This window comes from Ambystoma mexicanum, chromosome 1p, assembly GCF_040938575.1.
Source record: "Ambystoma mexicanum isolate Mex_15411 chromosome 1p, UKY_AmexF1_1, whole genome shotgun sequence".
Taxonomy (NCBI): domain Eukaryota; kingdom Metazoa; phylum Chordata; class Amphibia; order Caudata; family Ambystomatidae; genus Ambystoma; species Ambystoma mexicanum.
This window is the reverse complement of record NC_090921.1, coordinates 1,077,432,558-1,077,451,191: the sequence shown is the minus strand read 5'-3', so window position 1 is coordinate 1,077,451,191 and position 18,634 is coordinate 1,077,432,558. Positions and strand designations below refer to the sequence as shown.

General features: G+C 44.5%; 1 protein-coding gene and 1 pseudogene across 2 annotated transcripts in view; one reads left to right on the top strand and one right to left on the bottom strand.

Moving 5' to 3' along the window:
- The window catches only part of PRCC (proline rich mitotic checkpoint control factor), a 433,632-nt gene that overhangs the window by 143,658 nt on the left and 271,340 nt on the right, over positions 1-18,634 (top strand). Inside the window, exon 3 of one of the 2 annotated variants that reach the window (XM_069604586.1) lies at positions 1,642-2,259. In XM_069604586.1, the coding sequence (XP_069460687.1) occupies positions 1,642-2,259 (618 nt within the window). The remainder of the gene's footprint in view (positions 1-1,641; positions 2,260-18,634) is intronic. The other variant, XM_069604588.1, reaches the window with a different exon arrangement.
- On the bottom strand, positions 17,443-17,900 carry LOC138448050 (cofilin-1 pseudogene; annotated as a pseudogene).

Below are 18,634 nucleotides of genomic sequence, written 5' to 3'. Positions count from 1 at the left end.
CCATCTTGGAGTAGCAGGAATATAGACCTCTTACACCTTCTCTCTCTGTACTCGCTCACGTTGTCATAAGGCTCCCTCACGGCAGAAAAAACACAATCCGAGGGACCTCGACAAGCGAAGGATTTTGGGTACACTACATGTCACGTTAGGGATAGTGTTACAGGCACAGCCATGTCGACGTCCCCTTTCGATCCTCGAAAGAAAGATGCAATACTCCGCAATTACCACTAGATGTTGGACTATATACACAGCCTGTGAATCTAAGCAGATACAATCATCAAATGCTATTACGGTAAGTAATGCATGATATATATATAGTACAGGAAGGATGGGGGCACACTCTGTTTTCCTGCACAATTCACCTACTCAGCCACTGGTGTTCTCCTACCGGTTTCAGTGCTCATATCAAGTAGGCAGATATATATACTGAAAAAAACTTTGTTAAAGGGACATTATGGTTACAAGTAAAATCATAAAACCCGAGAAATGCACAAGTTATGGTAAGCTATGCAACCATAACTCGCACCATCTTCATGCACTAACACCCAGGACATCAAAGATGACATCACAAATTACATTGATGACATCACTGATGCCATAACATATGATATTGCTACTGAGTACCAATGCAAATGGAACGTCGATATAAGGGGTACCGCTCAGTCTCGTTTACACCATATCAAAGTTGATCATTAGCCTTGTAATAAACTACTCCATGCCACATAAAAGGTGCTTATTGAAAAAGAAACTTTGTCGTGAAGTTTTCTGTGAATACAGCAATCAAATATTACATAAAGAGAAACAATGAATGCAGTATGGATCATAGAAAGAAGTATTCTGTTTAGGTAGTACAATGATAAGTCGAAACAGATCACATTCTTGAGAAATGTATTATATGCATGGGACCTGCTTCTTGTTCTATGTATGTGCATTCTGACCTCAGGGTAAACTGTAGGGAAAAGAACTTCAGAATATAGCACATTGTCAAGCTCTAGACGCACAGTACCTTTATAGTATGTGGATCGTGGTTTCAATGTAATATAACCACATCAACTCCTCAGCTTAAAATGAATACTGTCACTGGAAAAGAAAAAAAACACCCCAGATGGGTAATGTCATTTGGGATGTCATCTTTGATGTCCTGGGTGTTCGTGTTAGCAGTGCATGGCGGTGGCGCGAGTTATGGTTGCATAGCTGACCATAACTGGCGGAATTCTTGGGTTTTTTGATTTTCCTTGTAACCATAATGTCCCTTTTTCATCAAGTTTTTCCCTGAATTTGATAGGTTTTTATTCGTGTATCTTAACCGACGTTTTTTTCACTGAATGTTTGTTTATTTTCAGTTCAGTTCAAAAGACTTTTATTTGACACAATGTCATCTAGCCACAGTAACATGTCCAAATATGGAAAATTGCCAAAAATAGTGAGAAAAAAATACAACAATCTTTAAATTAATTTACCTATACATTAAAATATGTATATGAATGATTGTGGAGAGGAGAACTTTATTTCAAGAAATTTACTTTTTTTCCACTAAATGCTCTGTTTGAAAATGGCTGTATATGACCTAATTATCAAAACCCATAAAATGACAAAGTAGATCAATATTCTTAACAATAGCCTAATTTCTTGTTTGTACAGCAGGGGGCCGCAGAAGGATCTGGATTGTCTGCTTTGCTTCCTCAACCAAAAAACCTAGCTGGAAAGGAGTCCAAGCGCCAGCTCCTGCCTTACACGTTCACGAAAAAGGCTGCAGAGAGCTCTAGTGATGAAAAGCCAGCAAAGAAGGCACTCTCTTCCAAGCCCAAACCCATTTCCAAGTCTGAGGTGGTTACGGCACCCTCACCATCTCTAATCAAAGCTGCAGCCAAGTGTGCCAGCCTTCAGATTGCCAGACAAATAGCCCAGGAGGAAGAGGACAGTGATGAGGAGGTGAAGCATGGCAACTTTTTTTCTTTGTCTGAGAACAGTGACCCACCGGTTGTCCGAACTGAACCATTTTTGTACACTGCTACCATTGTGACTGATAGCTCATCTCTGGAGAGGAACCCCGTTCAACTGTCGGATAACTCTGCCAATGCCCCGCTGGAGTTTAAATCGGAATCTGAAGAGTGTCCAGATACCCCTCCACCACCTGGGACTTCAGACGTTTGGGAACCCAAACCAGGAGAAGAGATCCACAGCCAACCTTATAGTCGGTACAATGAATACAGTGGATCTAGCGTGGCGCCTGCTGCCGGTGGTGCATCTTACTATGAGGTTTGTGTAATGTTACATGTACCAGTTTATTTGCTGGTTTTCCTTTTTTATACGTAGAGTGCCAACTTGCTGCTCTTTTGCTATTTCATGTTGCTCTGAAGTGCTTTATGTAGAAATGAATATAAAAACAATAGCATGCCTCCTAAAACGTGGATGATTTCACCAATTGGCATTCCTTATGCGGGTTGTAAGGTAAGCGGTATTTCCTTGCTACCCAACAGTTTTGCAAAAAGGGGTGAGTGCACGTGCACTGTATTTTACAGCCGGCCGTTATTCATGGAAGGGATTTATGATGCTCTGCCTAAGCAACCTATTTCTGTATATTTGTAGCACATGAGTGAAATTACCTGTCTGGTTCGGTGCAAGGCTCCAAACGGTTATTTTCCGATTCTTAGTTGGTTACTTGTAGCACATGTACAGTGCCTATGCCAGCTTTAAAATGCAAAGGTTAAAGAAAAACCTTCTTGCTGGAACATTGCCCCCTACTGGCTCAGAAATACTGCGTGGGCTGGAAAGAGTTAACAAACCTGAGTAGGCCGGCATTTCATCCCATCTGCGATTTTTCTAATCTCCATAGCGTAAAGACATTTTTTGAACACAGTAACCCTTGCTTGTTTTATTTAAAAAGGGGAAGAGTTTTCTTTGTATTACTTAGAATGTTTGTAAACTGTTTTTAAAATGGTTGAATAAGGATGTGAATATCTCTGTACGCTTTGTGTGCTTAACTTTGTATATAGTGTACTAAAGTCGACGCTTTGTGTGCTTACCTTTTGTATATAGTGTACTAAAGTCGAGTCAAAATGAATGCTTTGGAAATGCCTGTTTTACTAATGGATGTCTGACATTCTGTGTCTACACGTGCCTTCATCTGTAACTTGGTATGCATTGATTCGTCATTGTTATGGATTGCGTATATTGCTATGATTCTATCACATTATGATCATGTACAGTCTAGGGTGCTCGGGTCACCCCTGCCCCGTCTGTCAATCTCTGATTGGCCACTGTGCACTTGACCAGCCTCTCCTCCTCAGATAAGCTCGAGCCTCTGTGCAGCCATCTTGTCATGATTCCACCACATTTTTCCCATTCCCCACCGTCAGTAGGGATCCTAGAGCCCCCCTCCCTGAGAACCCGTGGGTTTGGAAATGGCCACCACACCCGCTTCCTGCCCAAACAGCTGCACACGCCCCAGCCGGAGATCCCTGGGGGCCCTGGTCTTTCATCCTATGGCTGCGGCACCCCTCATAAAATTTATATAGCTAACAAGGGGTAATTTGACTGTAGCAAAACACCCCAGCTGGAAATGTACTTCCAACAGTCAGTGTTGCAGTGGAAAGGGGGATAAATAGTGCCCCTCGGTCCATGGTCCGAGGGGAGACGGCTGGGTCGTACTGCCAAGGCGAAGCTCTGCTGGATCTTTGTCCCATTTCATGTTTTCCTTTCCCTCTCTCCCTCTTTTCCCCCGCCCTCCTTCACTCTTTTCCCCTCTCTCTCCTTCCCTTTTTCCACCGTTCACCTTCCCTTTCACCCTCTTTTCACCCTCTCTCCTTCCATCTTTTCACCCTCTCTCCTGCCCTCTTTTCACTTTCTCTTTTGGCCCCCCCTTTCCTCTTGGTCCCCCCCCTCCCCTTTCCTCTTGGTCCCCCCCTCCCCTTTCCTCTTGGTCCCCCCCCTCCCCTTTCCTCTTGGTCCCCCCCCTCCCCTTTCCTCTTGGTCCCCCCCTCCCCTTTCCTCTTGGTCCCCCCCTCCCCTTTCCTCTTGGTCCCCCCCCTCCCCTTTCCTCTTGGTCCCCCCCTCCCCTTTCCTCTTGGTCCCCCACCTCCCCTTTCCTCTTGGTCCCACCTCCCCTGTCCTCTTGGTCCCCCCCTCCCCTTTCCTCTTGCTCCCCCCTCCCCTTTCCTTCTCGTGTCCCCTCTCCCTTTTTTCCCCCCCAGACCTGGTACACCCTGGGAATCCACCATCCCGACGTCCCGGAGTAAGCCAGAACACCCTGAAACTATGCACACCCTGAAACCTTGTGCACTTTGAGACCCTGTCCATTCTGAGACCTGGTATACCCTGAGAAGCCAGTCACCGTGAAATCGCCTGTTTGTAACCTGCAAGCATCTGTAGCCCTGTGGTCACCTGAATAAACCTGAAACTGTAATTGACCCATAAAGAAGTACTCAGTGCTTCCTTTTCACGTGCTCACACACAGCGCAAGAGTATTATCTGTGGCTAGTCTACTGTGGCACAGCCTGTTTCCAATCACAGCCACCCCCTCCTGGTGTATTGCCAAGTCCACAATGCAATCCTGGTTCATACTTGTTTTCCATTGTTTTTTTTAATGTGTCTATAAACTCCTATCCTAATCTTTATATATTGCTAGAAAGTATGGAGGCATTTCATCTTCCCATGTAAGGTTTCTGCACCAGAGGGCTGAGTTATTAAACACATTTTCTTAATCTGCTCTTTCTTTTCTGCTACACCCCCTTTCCCACCTGCCCCTTGCTGCTACCCGGCTCCCAAACTATGTGGTAGCGAGTGCAAATGTGGAGACCTGATTGCTTCTCGGCGCCATCAACCCGCAATGCATCACGCTTCTTTCTACTCTTTTACGCTTCGTGCTTTCTTCCCATTAATGTCCTACCCCTTGAACTTAACCATGAACACAGAAGCTGTAGAAGCCTCTAACGGCATCTCTGATCCAGGGACGGAGCATGCAAGACCTATAGTGTCGAAATCCACCCCCCATCCCTTAATCCCCCAACCACACACACACACACAATAGTAAAATACTCTGGGTAATGTTTACCGTGTTTTATCAATCTATTCCACAATATTCCCACCATTTCCTCCCCATCTCTGCCACCTGCATCTTGTCAGCCCAATTAATGGCTATCAAACACTGTTAAATACTCTATATTGGGAGTGCTCACCCTGGGGGTGTTTAATTGATGGAAGCTCTAATAAGTACAAATACCTAACTGTGCGATTTTTGTAATTGCAACAGGCCTACCCTGTTTGGGAGATAACATTGGTGCCTCTGACTATCTCTATTACCTATAATTGTGTCCCGAGTTTTCAGCTGTGGAATATTTTTTTGCATGCTTTTATGTAATGTCTGTAACTGAGGACCCCTGGTAAGCCACTATGTGAGGTCATCGTAGTGAGCAAACAGTTTCCCAAATGAAATTGGCCCAGTTATGCATTAGAATTTTTTTCCCCAAATATAAACGCAGAATGGCCTTTTTTTTAAATTTTTTTTTTTTATAGACGGTTCTGAATACGTGCTCGTGAAAGGTTTTATAGCAGCCAACAGCAATGTTCCACACCAACGGAAGCTTAAACATGCCCTGCTCTGTACAAACAGCGTTTGCTTTGGACTGCAATTCTCATGATATTTGGCTATGTGTAGTAGGACCCCAGCCGGCCCATAGAGCTGGGAGGAATGAATAGCAGCACCCTCGAGATGGATGGGGATGCAGATTAATACTCTTGCTTCAAATCAGTAATGACAACTCGATAGTTTGGCAAAGGGACAAAAAACAGGGAGTTCATGAATATCGGCAATCGCTCGATCTTCCTTCTTGCTTCAACTCCAATTAATTTCAGTAAAAACACATCATTTATACCAAAAACTCGCCATTACTAACGTGTAACTCTTTAAATCTGGCATGCAATTCTATTGGTCCTAGGAAGGTAACTTTAATATAGGTACTATAATCTATCTGTAAATGGTAACAAAGTGAGGGGATTGGAGAAACAGTGTCAGGTGGGGCATCTAAACCCTTCATTCAAAATGGCTACTGTAAAGGTCACTAAAAGTACGATCTCATTGGTTCTGCTAACTATGGGACCCTAGATTACTTGGTCCACTATGATTTGGTTGGCATCAACCCCACACATGCTTTTCCACTTGCTTAGCAGCGTGCAGAATAGCCGGCCAGGTGAAAGGAGTTTGTCTGCACAATTATTGCTACAATCAATTATCACCTCAGTGGTCATGTGTCAATTATTTCTTTGTGATTGGCCTCGAGACTGCTTCTTGGTCTGGTAAAGTTAAGACATCTGTGCATGGCACAAGTCCACGCGTAGGTGTGAAAGTTTCATTCCTTTCTTGCTCGTCTGGTCACGTGATTGCAACACTGTGAAATCATCTTTGTCTTCATGCAATTTGTGTATTTGATTTAATTCTGCCAGCCATCTGCGGCTTATCTTGACCTTTCTGAATAGGATACTCTGTTCTTCTTCTCATTGATTGTATCCATTTTGAGTCTATTTCAGCCGATATGAGCTTGGCTCCTTGGCATGAATTGCCTTCGTCTGAGTTTCTGTCTTTAATTCTTGATTTGTTCTCTGCGAAGCTCTCTTCTTGAGACCTTTAGTAACCTCTAGTCTATTCTGCTCTTGTGCATGGTGGAACTATACTTATATAAAGTGCCCCTTTTGAGGTAGATATGTATAGGTGGCGCTTGCCGCAAACTATCTTGCTACTAAGCATAAGCAAGCCTCACAAATTCTTGCTGCTTGTGGTTCCTTGCATATGTACACGTTTAAACTTACTGAATATCTTCATCGTGCTCATGGCATAAGTTTCTCACATTTGACATCAATTATTTCACTTTAGTCTCAGGATGTTATTTATCCATGGTGTCTGATTTCTTTTCATCATTCACAGGTCGTCATATCTTCTATATGTGAGTCAGTCCGGGTTCTCGTGACGTCACCATTAGTCTTCCTTCATTATCTTTTTAGCTTCTTGAGGGATTGCATTCTGACAATCGTCATTCTGTCTCATTTGTTGAAATGGTTTTCTCAATGGGTACCTTACTGTCCAGGTTTTCTTTGCTGTTCTTCTGATAGGTACTGGACGGCTCTCTGCTGGTTTATTTGCTCATCATACGTCACGTATTTTGGCGTGAACATTCCTGGTACTTCAAAATGGATGGTTCGAGTGTGAATCGAGCTTGGTACCCCCTCTACAGCTATTAACTATGCTGGTTAGGGATGATGGGAGTTGTCCAAAACAACTGGAGAGCCAGAGGTGCAGACAGACCCGTTGTTGGGCTGTTCATTTGTAGGAGTAAACGCATATTGCTCTGATGTACAGTCAAATATTTTAATGCTACTGGAAAAGTTGATAAATGACACCTTCGAAGAAACTATTTGTAACTCATGTTCCTGGATAAATAGCATGGGTCTTGTAACTTTGGAAATTACTGCACGAGACACTATGCAAATCGGCATTCATGTGCCACATTTATGTACATTAGTATTAATGTGCCCAAAAAATACTTTGTCATGTGCCCTTGTATAGGGCAATGGATACTTAAATTATACCCAGCAACCATGTAGTTCCCCTGTTATTCTTGGGTGGGAAATGTTAGACAAACTAATAAATCAATAAACGTGCACAACTGTGCCTCCGAATGCCAGACCATGCAGTACTTTGAACACACATTGGCAATGCCAACAGTTTTGGCTTTTGTGGAGGCATTGGAAAGGCATTTGACATGCACTGCCATAGTGGTACTCGCTAGTCATCTATGGTAGCAGTTGCAAAATGGTGTCATTACATAATGTAAGGGCATGGAAGGAGGAGACTGAAGCACAGGAGGCATGTTTATGTTCTTCTTGAGGGGGGGGAAGCAAATCAAAAGTCTCAAAGGTCCCTTGGATGGAGGTTCCAATAAGGCACATTGAACAAAGTCTTGTATTTTTGTAATTTCAAGAGAAGGATCCCTTTCTCTAACTTTTGTAATGTCAAAAGAATGATTCGTCTTCACTTGACTCATTCAACAATGTTAAAACTTCCTTCCCTTGTCTTTTCCTCAACGGTGTCCACAAGCTACCTGGTTCACTATCCTACCAGGCACTGTAACTAGGACACATGTTTTGTAGGCAGTTAATTATTGGGCATGGATCCCAATCTCTTCTTGATTCTTCTTGATTTTTATTAGTTGTACCCGGTTCACTATCCTGCCAGGTATTCCTTTTGTCTGGTCCCAGACCCCTGTAATGTCAGCTTCTTTCTCGTGGGGTCCCGGGCCCTTTTGGCTTCCCTCTCTTGGGGTTCCAGACCCTTTTGGCTTCACTCTTGGCTTCCCTCTCTTGGCTTTTCTCTCTCAGGTCACAGACCCCTTTGGTTTTTCTCTCTCAGGTCCCATGCCCTTTTGGTTTCTCTCACTCTGGTCCTAGGCCCCTTTGGTATGGACTTCTTTCTCTTGAGTCCCAGACCCTGTTGGTTTTTCTCTTTCAGGTCCCATACCTCGTTGGGTTTTCTCCTTCTGGTCACAGACCCCTTTGGTTTCTTTATCTTGTGCCTTAGGGCAGCCCTGTTCTTCCACGCTGCCAGGGGCTGCCACGAGGAAGATGACTCTGGAGGCCACTCCTCATTGGATGTGGGTACACGACTTGTGTTGCACTGTAATGGAGTCTCTCGGGGTTCCCAGCAATCCTCACAGATTCCCAACCCTCCTCTGGTTGCTCACCAGTCAGCTGCTTCTGGGTCTCTCACTCTCGTTCAGACTTCCCAGCTCTGCGGCGGCTCCACAGCGACTGGTGCCACATCCCCGGTAGACCACGCTCTAAAGCTTCCACAGTCATCTGGCGCTCTGTCTTCCTGCTTTGGGACATGACCGTCCACGTCGGAGCTCTCCTGAACGTCCTTGTTGGAAAACATCCCACCCTCTGTTGCTTCCTTCAGCTCCTGACCGTGGGCTCCGTAGCTCTTGGTTCCTCCAGGGAGCATCTCTCCCCTCGTTTGGAGTTCCCTCTTCTGTTTCAGTTGTGCCTTGGCCAAAAGGAAGCCTATAAAGGCTAGACCACGCAGTGTTGTTCATAGAGGGGCTCTCTATGCTTCTGCACTTGCTCCTCGTCTCAGTACTGATCTTGAGGACTCCCAGTGAGTCGGTTGTCCTCTTCCTCGTTTCAGTAATTTTCTTGGAGATTCCCAGTGAGTCAATTGGTTTCTTCCTTATCTCAGTATTCCCTACCTTACTGGCATTAAGAAAACCGATACTAATACTAGTTGTGTTGTAGGGGTTTAGAGAGGAAGGTTGGTCAGGTGGTCTATGGGCGTATACCATTTTCTCTTCAGATAGTCTTCCCTAATGCCTTAGGGGGATCCCTCCCTATGAGATACTCTCACTGAGTACTACCCCCAGGGGGATTATCTGTTAGCAGCCTCACCTCCTTGGCCTCATGTCTCCCCCTACAGAAGAAGGGACGTCATTCAAATATTCGTCACACTAGGCATATGGCAAATGCCTAATACTTATACACAAATCAAAACTGTTGGCAATGCCAATGCTTGTTTTGAACAGGACATCAGTGAAAGACATGCATAGTGCTTATAAATACTGGTTGACGGCAGTCCTGGTTTACATTTTTTTATTTATCCTCCATCCTGGCACTGAGGTAAGCACATGAATGCGGTCCTCCTGGCCCCCCCCCCCCCGCACCATCATGGCGCTGGAATATCCAGCTGGAGCCTCGCGGGCTTCGGAGCTGCCTTGCAGCTTCCCCCTCCATTGACCCGCCTCCCCTTGGCTCCCATTGGCTATTCGCCCTGTGGATGCTGGAGAGGGCCTAGCCCCCAGCACACATATTTTGTTTCCCCTCCGTGCTCCCTCCCTCCACCCGCCATTGGCTGGATCGCTGCACTTAATTCACCCTCCCAGGGCAGCCCTCTGCCCGGCAGCCCCTGTGGCTAAGGGCCCCAAGGCAAAGGGCAGCCCCTACATAGGCGGCTCCAAGATATGTCTGCAGGTGTCCTCAGGAAAGCAAAGGAAGCCAAACACCAACAAAACTGAGTGTGGCATGGGTGGGGAGTAGAGCAATCGCTCTATTCCAGAAAGCCCTTTCCACTCTATCTTACCTTCCATAGCGTAAACTGCCATAGAACTGCACCTTGTATACCCAAAGAGATTTTGTGGCTATCAGCCTAAATCCAGTCTTGACTGAACTGTAAATGTTGCATTCCACTACACACTAGCGTTCTAACCAATGCTGACTAGTGCCACACATGCAGAGAACGATCAAGATTACCTTGCGTCACACTTAGACAGGTGTAACAAAGTTAGCATGTGCCACAGTTAGATGGAATTCTAGCTTTGTCACATCTAGACAGGATTGTGTATGTTAGCATGTGCCACACTTAGCTGGAATTCTTAACTTAGCTGTCATCACATCTAGATAGGATTGTGAATGTTAGCATGTGTCACACTTGGATGGAATTCTAGCTTTGTCACATCTAGACAGGATTGTGTATTTTAGCATGTGCCACACTTAGCTGTAATTCTTAATTTAGCTGACATCGCATCTAGATAGGATTGTGAATGTTGGCGTGTGCCATATCTAGATTAAACTGTCGATGATGACAAGTGCCACACTTGGATAGAATTGTGATCACTAGCCTGCCTCACATCTAGACATGATATTGACGATTAGCCACAGTCAGATGGAACAGTGAATGAATGCAAGCATCACGCCTAGACACGATTGCAAGGACAGCAATACCAACTAACCAATCCACTAACAATCTCATCCCTCTTCATACACCTCTCAAACTCTAACCAAACACAATCACAAACCTAAAACACAGCAATCCGCACAAACTTCACTACATTGCAACAACAAAACAAATCACACATAGACTTGCACAACAGCACGCAACGACTTCCGACCATAAAACACCCCAAGCCCAGCCGGACCTACCGTGCTGATGCTGCCAACAGCACATCACTGCTCTCTTGCACTTTTCCAGCTTAATCCCACTAACTCAACCCCCCCCCCCCTTCTCCATTTTTCAGAGCCGCTAGAGCGCAAGGGGACCACTCCGGTGGTGATAGTGCGCGGTACAAATATCCTTTAACATTAACATTACACAGTAGCATGTTTGCAGCTCCAATGAAGTCCTTAACTCTCAGAAGATTGCTTTGAAAAAACACTGGCAGTGCACTTTGTGTACCAAATTTGATGGTAAGACTTGATAACCCTATCTCGGAGATCACAGGAGGGTGTGCTTTGGGTGGGCAGGGGCCATAGGGTTCATCATGGCCATGGACAGTCAATGGGTGGGTAAATAACCAAACACTTACAAGTTTTGTGTCACTTCTCCTATGTCATTTCTCCCTAGCTGTGCTTAAGCCAAAACTAAAAATGACTGTACATCCGTTTATGTACACGTTTCCCTTCAGTTACTTTAAAACCGGTCTGCACATCAAATACAGTGCCGCAAATGGCATACATGTTACTGTGCAATAGAATCACTTTGTAATTCCTTACTGTGCTGGGTATTGTTTTATTGCTGTGCCTACAATGCCTTTCTATTAATCTGCTGGGTCTGCTCAATATTATGCTGTCTCTCTATTGCATTCTTTTTCAGTCTACTCTCAATCCTCCTGTCTGCCTTACTGTCTTCATTTTGCTGTGCACGCTACAGCGTTCTCCTGTAGCCATCCTTACCTACTCCTTTCTTTTTCTCTACCGTTGCCTCCCTGCTTTTCTTTCCTCAACTGTCTGTCCTGCCATTGGTCTTGATGTCAGTTTTCCTGAGCGTTTTATACACACCACACACACCAAGGGCAAAAATATTTAAGGACTGGTTGAGCCATTCATTAAAATGACAATGGGCCGTTTGAATGTATTTTGAGGCTATTGTACTTCTAAATGGCTTTACGGTCTTTCATTGCTCATCAGAACACATCGACCACAAATCAATACGTTTTCGTTTGATTTGAGGAGGCAAGTTTTGTTGCCTTGCCATTATCAAACTCCCCATGCTGGGAGGGAGGTGGGGGGGGGGCAGGGGGAATGGGAAGGGAAGATATAGCCACACTTTCTAAGCTTGTGAAATAGATGGAGCATTCTGTTTTCTTACAAAAGACTGGGAATGCATCCCACCAGCCCAGGATATTTATTGCCTAATGCAGTGATATTCACTTTTTTTTAATGCTGAGCACCCCCTTGGGTAAAACATATTGTTGCCGAGCCCCCCTTCCCCTCCACCACCCTGGAGGAAAAATATTGTTTGGACCTCAGCCATGAGGAAAAAATATAGTTGCTCAGCTCCACCAGATGCCATATCGGATTATATTTCCTACTCTAAGCAGTCACTGTATTACTTTTTTTGGGGCGCTTGACCTTAATAATTCACATAAACTGGGAGACAGTTCAAGGGCTTTTATTCTTCTAAACAATTTCACTGTGAAATGGTTAATAGGAGCAGATTGTTGAATATCTACCAGGCTGAAAAGGGGTGGAGGGGTATACCCTACTGGGCTTCCCTCTATTGTCTTTTGTGGGGTTTCCTTCCCTAGCCCAGGTTTTTCTAAATCCTGGGTTCCCCCAAGTAGCGCTCGAAGTACCTTCTACGTAAGGTTAGCTTAGGTGAGAACCTAAAGGTCAAAGCAATGTCTATCTGGCTTCCTCTGGGGTTCTTCTAATGTCTCCTATTCCCAGTGTTCAAAAACAGAATGATGGGTTATTTGTGCCAATTGCAGACACCCTGGTCCTTTCTCACACTCACCCGCTCCTCTTTCCTTTCCCTTACTACTTCTCTTCCCTCCTTCTCTAATCCAGCATCCTTTTGTTACCTTCTCTCTCCCCCCCCGAAGTCCTCCCTCTCCCTGAAGTCCCCTCTCTCCTCAGTTTCTCCCCCTCTCCCCAATTTCCACTCTCTACCCCCGATGTCTTCCCTCTCCTAGGGACTAGCTTAACCTTATTCCTCTTATTCCTTTGATCTTTCCTCTTTACTATCCCACTTATGAAGAATTTGGGTCAGTGGCAGATATTCTTGCTCCAGCCAAGATGAAAAATGGTCAAATTTACTCAATGTAAAAAAAAATCTTTGTGTAGTGAGGAAATTAGAAGTGCAAAAAAGTCTCATCTGGTGAATACAGAGGTTTATCCAGTGGACCCGCTTATTTCAGACGTGAGTGGATATAAAAGGATGCATTTTTTTTATTTTTTGTATGTTGCAGAGTGATTATCTTTAAGTTCCAATAGCAGTAAGGATCTGTTCAAACTCTTACATGAGTTATGCTTCTTGCAAGCTGCAGGATCTTCTCCAAAGCCCTCTCAATCTTTGTGATGAGCTGGCTGCTTTTTTTGGATATGAAGATTCTGAATATCGGAGCTCAGTTGATGGTCTCATTCTTAGCATGCAACCCTGATGTATTTGTTACATCCGATGGAGTACGTGAACATCTTTGCCATGTTTGCCAATTTGTCATGGCTGAGTCATGACCATCGGGCTCAACTCGGGCCCTTGTTCGGCAGGTCTTAAAAAATGGGGCGCTCTTGTTTTGTGACATTTGCAATATTATCAATCAATCTTTGTCTTTAGGAGTGGTACCTAGCTCACTAAAAAGGGTGGCGGTAACTGCTAATTAAAAAGCCATTTCTTGACCCAACATGCCCAGCTATTTGTCAACCTATTTCGCAGTTGTCGCCAAGCTGTTGGAGGCTGTAGCAACATCTCCACTCCAGACTTTAACTGCAGAAAATGGGTGGTTTCATGAAGCACAAGCATGTTTCTGTTCAGCTTTTAATACAGAATCAGTGGTAAAGGCTGCCTCGGACAATGTAAGGGTATGGATTGACTCAACAGATGTGTTGATTTTATTAAATGTGTCTGCAGCCTTCGATACCATGGACCACAACATCCTTCTGGGACATATAGAATACGTCCAAAAGGAATACCCTGGAACTCGGTCAAATGGTATTTGAATGACTGAGCCCAACAGATCTCTCTTGCACCATTTCAATCTTCTCAAACATCTATCATTTGTGGAGTACCCCATGGGTCTTCCTTCAGTCCACTTATTTTAAATATGTACTTGAAACCATTGGCTGACCTTTTGCATGCTGCTGGGATGCGAGTATGCAGATTATACCCAACCTTTCCAGCTACTAGAAGGTATTAATCAAGATCCAATCAATGTTAATAAAGCATGCATAGAGCAAGTTGGGTACTGGATGTCTATAAATCGCCTGCAACTTAATGCGCAAAAAACCAAGGTTATCTTCTGCAAAGAAAAGGCCTGATGCATGTATATGTGATGCATGATTCATCATCCCAGAGAGTAACGGAGAGCACCAACTTCTGGCCTACTTCTTTGGTATGTGTCATACACCTGTAACATCTGTTCGTAAATCTGGGTGTTTGCCTTGACTCAAATCTTACCCTTTTGCCACAAACCTGTGAGCATTAGCTTTTTTCAACTAATATCTATAGAAAGGTTAAGACTGGATTGTCCTCCCACGTATTGTTCATCTTATGATACCTTGGCTTCCAGCTTCAGCTGCTTCGGAAAACAATGTTTCTCGGCAGAGGGCGCTGTGTGCGGTCGACTCGATGTCCCTCAAGGGCTTCCATCTCAGCTGATGTCACCATCGAGTATATATACCACGTGCAGAGCCCGTTGGCTTCACTTCTGTTTTTCTGCGAATGCGACAGCTTTGAGAATTATGGCGTGCTTCAGTTTTCTTCAAAAAAACGCATTAAAAATGACCTCGTCTTCAGCTCCCAATACTCCAAAGGCAGGCTTCAAAAAGTGCCCAAATTGCTGCACCAAAATGTCCATCATGGACCCCCATAAGATATGTATCTGCTGTCTGGGTATCGAGCATGTAACCAATGACTGTCGACCCCGGCAGTCGATGACAGGTAAGGTCTTGAAAGAGTGCAAAGCTAAACTGTTGGTGAGTATGATTGTTTCCAAATCCCTGTCCACTCCATCTAAACTTGGGCCATTCCACGAGTCGAAATTATCAAAAAAATGGTCCCACTCGAGGAGCAGACACTCGTAGTCATCAAAAAAATCAAAGCAAAGGCACAGATCACCACCTTCTTCCTCAGAAAGGAGCGTAGTCTGCCTGGCTAAATCTTCCTCAAAAGAGGAGCGGGAACTCTAGGATGAAGATGTGCAAAATCTTCGAGGTTCAGGCCCCATCCTCCAGCATAAGAAAAGTGGCCATGCTATGGTCGTTTATAAGCATGAGGCCAAGGCAAAAACCTGTGCGCCCTCGACCACGGGTCGTAAGCCTAAGACTACTCAAATTTTCGAGTACTCGATGAGAAATCATCAAAGAATTAGTTGTGGTCCAGTCCCTCGAAGCTCAAGGACAAAGTCAAGCCATTGACGCCACTGATTGTACATTGTTCAATGCCTTTACCACAAAAAAGCCAGGAAAAGGTTTTTAAACATTTACCTAAAAAGGATTTCTTTATGATATGATAGTTTGATTTCGCACCCATACACCAGTGTTTCATGGCGCGACGAGGCAAGGGAGGATTACAAGGGAGGATAAAAACAATGAGAACAAAACGATCTTAATAGGCACATTGACATTGAGAACATGCAAGTGCAGGGGTTTAAATCCTTAACATCCATATATGAGGGCTATGAAACCGCATATGACACCCCTCCATGTGGTCTCCAATTGACATACTGAATACCTGAATGTTTCATTTCAGAAGAGACCAGGGTTGGGCAACTGCATGACACCCTACAATCAGCTAGTGGGGTCGGCACCTCCCCAGAACTAGATTTTGGGAAACAGACCTGTGGAATTCCCGGGATGGAGTGGACCAGCTCCTGCTTTTGAACAAGATGGCCTGACTTGATATATTGGACAAAGGGCCTCAATATGACCCTATATTACCATTCCATGTGGCACTGCAAAAAAAGGGTTGCAGCAAACTGGGAGGCTCCAGAGTCCAGCCCGGCAGTAAACAAAAATCTGATGAAGAAATACAGGCCATCCAGTAGCGACCCTGTCAATACATCCAACTTAAAGCCTAGTAGTACAAGCAGCTACATCTGCCTCCAAGCAATCTGTGTACCCAATCATTCCACCTAATAGGGATAACAAACGTGTTGATTCTTGTGCAAAGAAAGTATTTTCTGCAAGCAGCATGGCTTAAAAGTCTGCTAATTCCAAATGTTCCCTTGCAAAGTTTACATTCACCTTGTGGGACTGCATAGCAGTGGCGGCTGATCACATCCCTGAGGGTGAAGAAATAGACTGCTTCATGAACTTGGTAAGGTATGGCAAGGAGGCCATGTGGGAGTCATTGCATTCAGGTCTGGACACTTCTGATGGCGTTAGCAAGGCCATGACGGCAAGCACTGTCATACTCAGATTTGCATGGGTGAGGAAGGCTCCAGATTGGAACAATCAAGGGTTATTTAACAATGCTTTCCATATTCAAGCGCACCTCGGTAGAGGCATCCTATTTCAAAATACCTTTTTATTAATTCAATTTCTTAAAGGACTTACAAATATGTTTCCTCGTACACCATTCCGAATACCAACTTGGGACCTTAACTTGGTTTCAAAGTCTTTGACGTGTGCTCCTTTCGAGCCACTCCATTCCTGCCCTTTAAGGCTGCTAACTTACAAAACCATTTTGTTAATAGTGATAACATCAGCTAGCAGGGTGAGTGAGTTGCGGGCATTATCCTGTAAACCTCAGCTAACCCTTATTTGTACAAGGATAAGGTTGTCCTTAAGGTAAAACCCTCTTTTATACCTGGGATTGTGTCGGGTTACCATTTAGCACAGAACATTTTGCTTCCGGCCATCTATCCTCCACCTCATTCTAGCAAGGAAGAGGAAAGATTCCATAGACTCGATCAGAGGAGAGCTCAAAGCTTTTATATTTCAAGGATGTCAATGGTGCGACAATACGCCCAACTTTTCATTGGATACGCAAGACACTAACTAGGTCTGTCAGTCACCAAACAGACCCTATCCAGATGGAGCATATTGGCAGTTTCAGAGTGCTACAGGCTAGCTGGGAAAGATCCCCCAGATGGTTTAAGGGCTCATTACACTAGGGGCATAGCAACTTCCTCTGCCTTTCAGAGGAGAGTACCGATAAAGCACATCTGTGAGGCAGCTACCTGGTCCACCTTGCACACATTCATAAAACATTAATGTTTAGACACTTCTAACAATGAAGGAAGATTTGGGAAGGCAGTTCTATGCTCCATTCTGGACAAACAATAACTCTTGATTCTTAATCCCTCCTCTAAAAGAACCAGATACTGCTTTGGGAGTCTACTGGCATGCTAACAGGACAAGGTCTGAACAAAAGATGCTGCACCTTCTCTCCCTCAACCCCAACAAAAGGTAGCACAAGACGCATAGGTGGATGCTCCTTCAGTAATTGGCACAGACACCGCCGCTTCATATGGGCTTGCCCCCCAGGCTAATGACTGTTGGCCCCACCTTGTTAGCCACAGTACAACGATCTTCGATATCTTCCTGGTTGTTCACCTGATGCTCGTGTTCGACTCCTGTCCACTTTTTCCTAAATCCATCCTTGGTGCTTGCATAAATTATTTTACTTTTCAAAGGTGAACATTCCAGAGCCCAGAAGATGAAGAGCAGATACTCCCTTGCGTAACGGCAATCATCCTTTGGAAGCGGTTTAATAAAGTGACTGTACACATAGTCAAGGTCACAACAATCCCCAACTAAAATTTCTTTCCCTTCTTAACATGCTTTTGTCTGGAATGAGTCAGAATATGACTGCCTTCTTCCTCTTCTTGATCTCTTCTGGCGATGAAGCCTTCCTCACCTTCATATCATTAAACACTTCCATGACCTCATCGGATACAGTTACTCCGGAAGCCATGGCTGAATATCAGGAGCACCTTTCACGCTTGTGCTTGGGCGCAGACTAAGACAGAAGCAGTCGATCATAAGATGAGCAATATGTGGTGGGAGGACACAATCGATTCGAAGAACAAGTTACTTAAGTTCCTGGGGGGAACATACAGTCAAAAGAAAGTTACATGGGGTAAATAACTTGTTCTTCTGGACTATTTTACCTTTCCAGGAAGCATCCAAATCATGAATGCTTTTTATCTTGAGTCACTTGGATTATTGTAATGCAATATATCTTGGTTTGTCTAAGAAAAAGCTTTTTTAATTGCAAATAATTTAGAATGCTGCTGCCAGAGTTCTGTTTCATCTGAGCAGGCGGGCTAATATTTCTTCTGTCCATAAAGACTGTGGTAAAAAGGATATACTTCAGGACACTCTGTATGGTACACATAAATGTCTACCATAAAGGACCATCCTTTATTCATGTTCACTTTGTGTGGTAAACCACTCGAGGACAATTAAAATCTGCTTCAGCCAATCGGTTGAAAGTGCTGAAGATGAATTACCAGCGTTGGGGAGGCCAATCCTTCAGTATATTAGCGCCTAAGATTTGTAATGGCCTCCCATCCCATCTTTGACCATTTCGAACCATCTAGAATTCAGATGTTGTTTGACGACCTAGCTCTTTCCGAGTTAAACGCTTTTCCAGCGCGGAAGGTAGAGGTTTTTTCATATGTTTGTGCCTCAGTGCCTCCTTCGAGGCGAGCAG